The 11186-nt window shown below is 35.9% G+C and overlaps 1 protein-coding gene across 1 annotated transcript; it reads right to left on the minus strand.

The window, feature by feature from the left end:
• Positions 1-1388: 1388 nt before the first annotated feature.
• On the minus strand, positions 1389-8216 carry LOC117314952 (dermatopontin-like). Its single transcript, XM_033869059.1, has 5 exons — positions 8104-8216; positions 7648-7864; positions 4596-4727; positions 2961-3084; positions 1389-1562 (listed from the first exon to the last, which is right to left on the minus strand). Exons 1-5 carry the CDS (start codon positions 8131-8133, stop codon positions 1523-1525), a joined length of 543 nt encoding a protein of 180 aa, XP_033724950.1. The 5' UTR covers positions 8134-8216; the 3' UTR covers positions 1389-1522.
• Positions 8217-11186: the final 2970 nt, after the last annotated feature.

Raw genomic sequence — 11186 nt, forward strand, 5'->3', positions numbered from 1 at the left:
AAATGTCAAAATCTGGATTGGAGCTGTGAGAAATGTCAAAATCTGGATTGGAGCTGTAAGAAATGTCAAAATCTGGATTAGAGCTGTAAGAAATGTCAAAATCTGGATTGGAGCTGTCAGAAATGTCAAAATCTGGATTAGAGCTGTAAGAAATGTCAAAATCTGGATTAGAGCTGTCAGAAATGTCAAAATCTGGATTGGAGCTGTCAGAAATGTCAAAATCTGGATTGGAGCTGTTAGAAATGTCAAAATCTGGATTAGAGCTGTAAGAAATGTAAAAAATCTGGATTGGAGCTGTGGGAAATGTCAAAATTTTGATTGGAGCTGTCAGAAATGTAAAAAATCTGGATTGGAGCTGTCAGAAATGCCAATATCTGGATTGGAGCTGTCAGAAATGTAAAAATCTGGATTAGAGCTGTAAGAAATGTCTAAATTTTGAATGGAGCTGTCAGAAATGTCAAAATCTGGATTGGAGCTGTCAGAAATGTAAAAAATCTGGATTGGAGCTGTCAGAAATGTCAAAATCTGGATTAGAGCTGTAAGAAATATAAAACATATGGATTGGAGCTGTGGGAAATGTCAAAATTTTGAATGGAGCTGTCAAAGATATCAAATCTGGATTGGAGTTGTCAGAAATGTCAAAATCTGGATTGGAGCTGTCAGAAATGTCAAAATCTGGATTGGAGCTGTCAGAAATGTCAAAATTTTGAATGGAGCTGTCAGAAATGTCAAAATCTGGATTGGAGCTGTCAGGAATGTCGAAATCTGGATTTGAGCTTCAGAAATGTCAAAATCTGGATTTGAGCTTCAGAAATGTCAAAATCTGGATTGGAGCCGTCAGAAATGCCAATATCTGGATTGGAGCTGTAAGAAATGTCAAAATTTTGAATGGAGCTGTCAGAAATGTCAAAATCTGGATTGGAGCTGTCAGAAATGTAAAAAATCTGGATTGGAGCTGTCAGAAATGTCAAAATCTGGATTAGAGCTGTAAGAAATATAAAACATATGGATTGGAGCTGTCAGAAATGTCAAAATCTGGATTTGAGCTGTAAGAAATGTCAAAAATCTGGATTGGAGCTGTCAGAAATGTCAAAAATATGGATTGGAGCTGTCAGAAATGTCAAAATCTGGATTGGAGCTGTCAGAAATGTCAAAATTTTGAATGGAGCTGTCAGAGATGTCAAATCTGGATTGGAACTGCCAAAGACCCATTATTTCAATTAACTGCATTTCTGTACGAAGCGGTCATACTCCTAAACTATCTCCAATTATCAGTTTAGTCAAATCTTTATTTTCAAATATGAAAAGATAAAAAAAATCCTAAGCTCTTGCTTGGCAATAAAGAGGATGCTTTACAAATACACAAGAAATACATAAGAAATACGACAATCTGATTAAGAGTTTATTATGAATGAGGTATGAATATATGACGCCGGGTTGGCTACATTTTAAACAGTTCGATTGGTACATTCCCAAAACTGACAAACCGCTAGATACACTCCATGAATTCGCATTGGTGTTCTTAAACAAACTGACAGACATCATATGCATAAACACGGTCACTGCAAAATATAAGAATAAACATATTCACAAGCTTTAGGAACATAGAACAACATGAAACAGTCTTAACACAAAGTCTGATACCACAAAAAATCCAGAAGGTATGATGCAATACCACAACACAGTTTTTATTCAGGAAACAATACATGTTCCCTTCCACGACACATTGTAAAGTCATGATAAAAACGTGTCCCCCTACCATAACACATTGTATATTCATGATACAATACATGTCCGATACAACACTTGTCTAGACATGCTACAATACATCTCTCCTACCATAACATATTGTCTAGTCATGATAAAATAAATGCCCCGTACCGCGACACATTGTATAGGCATGATACAATACATATCACCGACCACAGCACATTGTCTAGTCAAGATATATTACATGTCCCCTACCACGACACATTGTCTAATCATGATATTATACATGTCCCCTACCATAAAACATTTTCTTGTCATGATACAATACATGTCCCCTACCACGCACATTGTCTAGACATGCTACAATACATGTCCCCTACCACGACACATTGTATAGGCATGATACAATACACGCCTCTACCACAACCCATTGTCTAGACATGCTACAATAAATGCCCCCTACCACGACACATTGCATAGGCATGATACAATACATTTCTCGTACCATAACATATTGTCTTGTCATGATACAATAAATGCCCTCCACCACGCACATTGTCTAGTCATGATACAAAACATGACCTCTACCACGACACATTGTATAGGTATGATACAATACATGTCTCCTACCACAGCACATTGTCTAGTCAAGATATATTACATGTCCCCTACCACGACACATTGTCTAATCATGATATTATACATGTCCCCTACCATAAAACATTTTCTTGTCATGATACAATACATGTCCCCTACCACGCACATTGTCTAGTCATGATACAAAACATGACCTCTACCACGACACATTGTATAGGCATGATGCAATACATGTCTCCTACCACAGCACATTGTCTAGTCAAGATATTTCCCTCGAACCATTATATATTCCTACATATTCACGACACATTATACAGTATTACATTCTTCGTCTGCCTTCGTAAACCATTAATATTCTTGTCGGGGAAATTTTTATGTCGAGTGTTATACAACTTATCCCCTTGGGTGTCCTGCTGGGTGTCTTCGGCAGTATGCTCCAGTGAGGTAGCACTATAAATCGGCAAAAGTTCCAGCCTAAAACAAGGAGACTTCACACGAACATACCGCAGTCTACGAAACACACACACGCACTCACCACACGCATGCATTTCGCACGCACGGGAGGCCGTCCTTAAATGACCTTAGCTGTTAATAGGACGTAAAACAAAATAAACCAAACCAAATATCCCCTTGGTTTGGTTAAGATAACTTACCGTGCCCCCGCGTCATAGATACTGTGGATTCCATGTATAAACCGACCAGGAGGTACGGTAAATCCGAATGGACTGTTAAGCTCGTTGATGTACTGAGTGAAATAACAATCGTTTCTCCGTCGACCTGTTCAATAATAAAGATGTAGCGTTTCTTCATATATGGTTACTTAGATGAAAAAACAGAAATCATATACATTTTGAGAACTAGACCGGATTGATACATCGGAATCATAATATATATCAACAAGTATCGAAAACGTCTGACTTCTGACTAAAAGGAAAAATAAATCGTCAGGTCGATCATAAAGCTTTCCCATGATTTTTACCAATCTGCATCTCTCGAAACATTGTGGTGTTAACCTTGTCGTCAGTGGTATACATTTGTCAAGGCAATCGGGATAATGCGAATAGGTATTTGACTACCAAATCAACTGGAACATTTTACACGGTATGCAGGGAAAGAAGGATGTGACTATCCAGAAATGGGATATTACCAATTGGCATATATAATGTTTACGCTTACCAAACAGCTCAGTTGTAAGATATGCATGCTATTGATGATTGTAAATATTGATCGAATCATGCGGCTATAATAAGGTGAACGTGTCATTGATTTCAAATTATACATAAGTTATTCTGGTCGGAATGTCCAAATAGATTTTATGTTGTTATTTCAACACATCGCCTATATCCGTATCCTGTTCTGATAAATTCTTATAAAATTACAAGTTTGGTTTGAAACAAAAACAATCCGTTTATCAAAGGGATACACTTTGTCATCCGAACTTTGAAATCCCAATATTTTTTTTATTACTTACACTAGCAAAATAATTCCCTATTTTTTCCTAATTAATAGGAGCGAAGAGCAGTCTGGGAAAAAACTCACAAAACATATTAAATATAGCACCTAAAACGTTTGCTTTCTACCGGTTCATTCTTACGAAGTTGATTGTTGGTATTAGTCCCTTGCGCTGGTCAAAGCTCTAATTAGCTAAACAAAATCCAAATTGTTTTAATCATTTCGAATGGACAGGAACAAAAACAAATACAAAGAACCTCCCCCCCCCCCCCCCCCCCCCAAAAAAAATATAATAATAAATAAATAAATAAATAAAAATAAAAATCACTACATCCACATGGACAAATATTTAATCTGTTAGTACATGTAAGCCTGTCAGCCTAGGAAGAATGTATGTCCCACCATATGGACTATTTCAGTATGAGATGATTAAGTAGCTCCACCACACTGGCTCCAAGAGACAGGCTCAAAGGGGTCAAATCGGTTTAAATGTATAATACTCAAAACCCAAATATGCTGGAACATAAATTCTGGGTCTGCAGAAGAAAAGATCCCATTTGACCCTACACATCGGAACCCCTTGGTTTGAGAAAGGCTACAGTATTGATAATATTAAGTTGACAAATTTGAAATTCAGTGGTAACGTGAATTCATAATATTAGTAAAGCAATTTTGAAACTTCTGTCTTTAAACTCTCATTATGAAGAAGACAGGTGTTAACATATACGCCCATTTTATCGATATAAAGTTTAAAGACACCTCATGACGCGGTATAAACAGCGATAAGAATAGGTCAATTGAGATGTTTGTTATTTTGAAAGATTCATTATACTTACGTCGGATCAAACAACACTGGACGTTCCAACGCCTATCTCCATTATAGTTAGTATAGACACTTCGTAAACCGTTCACGATTGTATCTCCTGGACACAGGTAGATGAATGTTTCTCCATGATCATGGACGTAGCCTGAAATTAGGATTATCGCGAATTATGGGTAATACATTGAAATGCTATATAAGAAGAGTAATAGAGAACATATAATAAATTACGGTTATAATATCCAATTGATATATCATTAAGGCGGAAATAGTTTTTTAGGAAATTTGGAAAATCAATCACCTCATGAGGGAAAATCATAAAACAAGAAACTATTGGATGGTAAAAAAAGGATTAATATGTTGTAGATGCACGTCGCTTATATAATGCACACAGACAACAGCTAACGTGGAGAAGAGAACCTTCTCCCTTCTCCAAACACTTACATGAATTATAAAAAGTTATCTAAAGAGATGACAGACCCATTATAAGCAAAGGTCTGCATATCAAACAGTTGACATACACAATGTAATAAAAAACGGCAAACGTTCCTCGTCAATTGTCATCAACAAGAATATCTTTCTTTTTGGTTATTTACCTGTGTGCACCTTTAATAGAGAGTAATTACAACATATGATTATCAACTTTAGCCCTACATCCAAACATACTACAGAGCAAACATATCATCCCTGTGCCTCTTGGTTATTGAGAATACGTTGCTTTAAGATGTTAGCCTATTTGACCCTTGTGACCTTAGATATAGGTCGAGATCATTTATTTCAACAAACTTCGTAGCCCTATTATGTCCTAGCTTGCTATGAACCAAATATCAGGTCACTGGATCTTGTGGCTGTTGAGAAGACGCAGTTGTAAAGTTTTAGCTTATATGACCCGTGTGACCATGAATATAGGTCAAGGTCCGTATGTGAAGAAACTCAGTAGGCCTTTGACCCTAGCATGGTACAGGCGAAATATAAAGTCCCTCGGCCTCTTGGTTATTGAGAGGAATTCGTTAAAATGATTTAGCATATTTGAACCCTGTGACCTTGAATGTAGGTCAAGGTTATTCATTTGAACAAACTTTGTAGCTCTTACCCCAGCATGATACGGACCAAATATTAATTCCATGGGCCTCTTGGTTATTGAGTTGTCGTTTAAAGATTAAGCAATTATTGCGAGACCATGAAACATTTTCAAAATGGCGTACATCCTGAACCGGAATAGCTATTGAAAATACGAAGGCATCAAAACCATTAGAATGACAAACGCAGTAAACAAAATTTTAAAAAAAGGTTCAAAATTTGGTGACTTTTGACCTCATAGCGATTTTTGTTTTATCTCGTCTCCCAACTTAAAAATTGACCTATTAGCGAGGATTTTAATTTGACCATATCTGTGATAACATATGATGGGAAAAGTTAGCCCCAAAGATAAGTGGGGAAAAGCTAGCCCCAAAGATAATCTACAAATAATACGACGTCACGGCGCTCATATTAAATTTTGTGACCTACTTTTTAAAGGTTTCTTTAACACCATCATATGTTGGCCTTTATTGTACACTATAGACATTGGTCATGTCTTCTTCCTTTTAAGATATTTAGATGCCAGAAATGCCTTTTCAATAGGAATAATAATAAGAAGAAACGTTAGAAAAACAATAGAAGCAAATACAATGAAAACAAACTGAGTGTTCATGAGAACCATAACGATCACACCTTATTTTCTATGTTTTTAATAAACAAAACCGTGAACCAAAAATTAACATATGCACATGTGTACACTGCATACAAAATGTAGGTGGGATGATTATGACATCTACAAGGATTTTAAACATCACTTTAATGACATTCTCCATTTTGACATTCATAATTCATTCCTGTGCCTCACTCAAAATAATCTGCCCTATGTAATATACCAAAATGTTTGTTAGAATATGTAGCTTCTTACAATCACCAATAATTTACTTTAGATGCTATCAGTCTATAGAGTAACTGTGTGGTAATATATGGTATGGAATAATTCTAAGTAATTGCCAAGCTGTCACGCTCGCAGGTGTCTATAGCACAGGGTCGGATACCTTTTTTTTACCTAATTTTACTTCATGTACGTATAAACGCTTATTTTGTTTTGACCTTGAAATACAAATGGTGGTTGTGAATAATATTTCACAAATATGGCATATTTTGAGACATTTTCAATTAATGGAAATGCTCCTATATCAAACTTTTAAGACATCTGATCATAGTAAGAAGGACCTATTTAAGTCAAATTGTTCATACGGTGAGTTTGTGGCATTTTTGTTTTATATTACCCCAATCTCAACTATTGAATTTTTTTTTCTTAAAGCAGTCTTTTTGCCATATCTAGAATACTTTATATTGTCTAATGAGAGCATTTTTTATGTTGAAAAACTTCCTTATATGCCATATTTGAGTGATATCATTCACGACACTCATTTACATTTCAATGTCAAAATAAAAACAGTGTTTATAGTATAATAACGTCAAATCTGGTCAAACCAATGCTTCTATTATATGCTTAAGACGCTAGTTAGCAAGACGACAAAGCAAGTTTGTGTAATATATGCGACACAAATGAGCTAACATGCAGTTTTGGCATGTTTTGTTTACAAATTGAATTAACAAATAACATGTCAACAGCAAGTCCTACGCTTTGCAATGATACATACTAAAAGTTCACAATGCTACTTCAGTTAGATTGCACCATAGTAGGAATTTATAGGCTTGTAAAATATCACTGTTTGACTGGATTTGCTGTTTAGATGCCCCGTAAGAGTCAAAACATATCACTTCATGTTTTATTACATAAAAATACACAACAATGCAAGAAAAAAAGAATTTACGTCTGAGTACCAAGAAAAATACTAACAGTGCCGTAACATATAACTACAGAGAACTAAGAAAAATAACTACATCAGTGGAAATTGACACATGTATCAATATAAGCAGTCTACTCTTTGCCCGAGTTTTGTACAAAAACAGTCTTGTTGATATATACGCAGATCAATGTTGAACTTTGCAAAGAAATTCTACAATGTATCTATAATTACCTGACCAAAAGCAGTCCCTGATCCTGATGTCCGGAGGAGATTGGTGGCAACTGAGCGACCATTCTCTGCCTTCGTATGTTTCGTCATGGACACTAGATATCTGTTTCAAGTATGCATTCCTTCCACAAGAAATCTCAACCGACCGATCATGTGTATTGGTGCTTTGGGAAAGAAAACTTGAGACTTCGCCACCGAGGAGTGATATAACCAAGAATATCTGTTCAAAGTTATATTATGTAATACAGTAAAATGATTTTCAAATTAACATGGCTGTCATGTGAGGGCAAAGTTTAACAGAAACACATCTAAGCAAGTCAGACAAAACGATTTCCTAACAGGGATATTTACACTTTTGTGTAAATGTTGGGCTGATCAGCACACGGAAAGCTAGTCAGCCAAACGTATACACGTCCGATGAACAGACCTATGTTTGATTACTTCGTTTTCAACACTTACATGTAAACGAATTCCAGCCGGGAGCAACATGTTCTTCCTCTTTCGTCAAGAAGCAATTTATTCTGCGGAGAAGTGGTATAGAAGCTGGGTTTATATGACGCCCATTACATTATGTAATATTCTTCGAATTCGAGGTCAAGTGATGACGCAGGTCCGTTGATCGTTGAAACCCGGATTTGAATAAAGAAACACAGTCATTAAGCATTACTATGGAACGCCATATCTGCAATATAGTGTTAAATATACTACCATGTCTAGTAATCACAGAAGCGACAGGCCAGATGCAGGTAAGTCCCGATATTATTGTGCAGCTTCAGCACATGTTGATACCATTTGTAGTTACTTAGTCAGGTAGTAGACACTGGTAGGATCGGCTGAACATACGTGATATGTTTGCAAATTTAATAACCCTAGCCCGTTTGTAGATGTATGTGAGTGTGGTAGGTTGCTCAATTGTGTATCCATGGGCAGTGAATAACGTGGGGATTCATATCATGAAAAATGAAAAAAAAATGCATTTGGTTCGAGCTTTCTACTTTTCACTGACGGGAGATAAACCTTCCTTATATATATCACCTGACTACATTACGTGGAGAACTGAATGATTGACCGTTGCTAAATAATGTCCGTAATTTTGCTAGCGTGAAAGTGTGATTGGAGGCACCTGATTTGCAGCCGGTGTTCGCTCCTGGTGGATGCGGCTGACCGGCACAAACACTTGTTTGGTGGCCGGGTTGCGCCCATCGTCCCGGCGGAGTCGTTTTCCTCCGGATTGAGCCGAGTTGAAATGAGCGGTTTACCCAGCTTCAAGATGGGGGACAAAGTTTAAGTGCATATTTGACATGCATGTTTTCCGACATTTCGTCGCAAAATATGATTTTTGTTTAGGATATTGTAGTGTATAAGGTCTACAACGTGCAGTGTTTAATATTAGCGTAATATCAATGGATTTGCTTTTTTATGTGCAGAAAATCTTAACCGGGCTTAGTTATCCCAGTAGGCGTCAATCACAGGGGCTTGTAACAATATATCAATAACATGTAAACGCTATGTACTATATAAGAATATGTAATGAGTTCTTACGCATAACATCGAGTGAACAAGTTTGGAATGAGATTTGGGAACGGATTGATACAATTTTAATATTAAAAATCATGTTGACCAATTATTGATTATATTATTAAATAAGTTTTAAGAAAATACAAGGTTCAGGAGGTAGAACTGGCAGATTTTAATGCTGTCTCTGTGAATAAAGCAACGTTGGAAGGCGTGGTTAGTGAGTTAATACATATTCTCAAATATACAGTTATGAGTGGGCTTTAATATATATGACAAAAAAATCACAGGACTTGATCAATCTTAATAATAAGAAATACTTGCAAATATGCTAATCATAATAAGAACATATCACATGATTAATAAATGTATATGCCTCACTGTATCAACTCCAATCTTCGGCGGCGTTTTAAACACATGGTTTTTCTACTCCGACATTATTTCCAAAAATTATACATTTTATTTTTATGTTAGTTAAATCATCTTAGGTAAGTCCAATTTTAAAGTCATCTGCAAAGTTACTGAATGCAATACACAATCTATTGTACAAGAGGATTTGATATTGTTCTGGTGTAAAAGACAACTTTAGCAGACACTCCCTCTTCGAAATTTGTTTAATTGTTCAATGCTTAATTTAGAAACATCATTAATGGAATGTTTATTTCATCACAGATCCTCAAACAATAGGACTTCTCTACAGCACTGCCAGGCAAAGTGAACAGGAAGAGGGTGAAGCCTCAGACATAACGAAGGTAATTACTCCTCCATGTATTCCAGTAGTGAATACATTATAGACATTTGATGATACACAGACAATAGAAGAGACAAACACAGTGGAGAAGACAGAGTGGAAAAGACGAACACTCATACAGTGGAGTCTTGGTCACATCCAGAAGAATGAACCCTACTAGGCATCTATTGGAAAATGGAGAATTCAAAGGTGGCCATTAAGAAGAAATGGTATTCTGTTCCATAGAAATTGTCAGATCTTGGTCATACCTTTAAATCTGAACTGAACATTAAAAGTCTAAAGGAGAGGCAGACAAAACTTAAGAAAGAGAGATAAGCTAGGAGAAGCACTCGATGATGATTTGGACGAAACACTGGAGAATAGTTTGGTGCTTTGCCAGACATTAACCCATCTTTCATCATGGAATCAGCTGGTTCCTCAAGCTCTTGGCCTGGGTCCGATTCTGAAAATTCTAAAGAAACTTGTAAGTTAATCATACCCTTAACTACCATATATGATGGGCGTGATATTTTGACAAAAGTGAGGTAATATACATGTATATGTTTACAAATATTAAATAACACATTTAAATCATAACAATGATACACTGTAGATGTCCATATCACAATCATAAAAAGGTATTTTTAAATATATACAGAACTGTAAAGTTTTAGCGGTTATGGTTTGGTTTTTTATGTTTAACGTCATATCAACAGCTAAGGTCATTAAAGGACGGCCTGCCGTGCGAATGGAAAATTATTTGAGTGTACCCAAACAGAGCCAAACTAGCAAAGAATATATTATATATTGTACATGTATCATATTGCTATAAAATTATAATTCAACCGTTAAACAGCTCCAAATCCACAGCCAGTAATAGTTTCTTCCAATGGTAGACCAGAATCGCCTATGCTTAAGTCCATTACCGGCTCTGGTTAGTATTACTATGATTTAATCAGTTTATGTTTAAAGCTAGTATAGTAATATAGATATACATGACAACAAGTGGAGTATATGTACAAGACGTTTGGCTGTTAATGCCAACATTTCCTATTTTAAACTAAAAACCAAGTAGACATTTGAAGGAAACTGTCAATTCATTTTTTAATAAACCATATAAAAGATAAATAGAACAACAACAGAAAGATGGTCGTTAAGAAAAAATATGTCATGGAAAGAACTTCTAATTCAAATAACACACCGTGACTTTATGAAATATTTCATGGTTTGATATGCTTTTTGGCTTATTTTCCAGCTCGCGTCAACAATTTCCTTGACTGTTCTTGTTTATTGCATA

Source organism: Pecten maximus, chromosome 17 (genome assembly GCF_902652985.1).
Source record: "Pecten maximus chromosome 17, xPecMax1.1, whole genome shotgun sequence".
In the NCBI taxonomy this organism is placed as follows: domain Eukaryota; kingdom Metazoa; phylum Mollusca; class Bivalvia; order Pectinida; family Pectinidae; genus Pecten; species Pecten maximus.

Bases quoted from the DNA above. Each gene is read 5' to 3' on its own strand.
- LOC117314952 (XM_033869059.1), bottom strand. From the start codon at position 8,133: ATGTTGCTCCCGGCTGGAATTCGTTTACAT. The intron at 3,085-4,595 runs GTAAGTATAATG...ATTATTGAACAG, and splicing joins CCAGTGTTGTTTGATCCGAC to GTCGACGGAGAAACGATTGT. The intron at 1,563-2,960 runs GTAAGTTATCTT...TATATTTTGCAG, and splicing joins ATCTATGACGCGGGGGCACG to TGACCGTGTTTATGCATATG.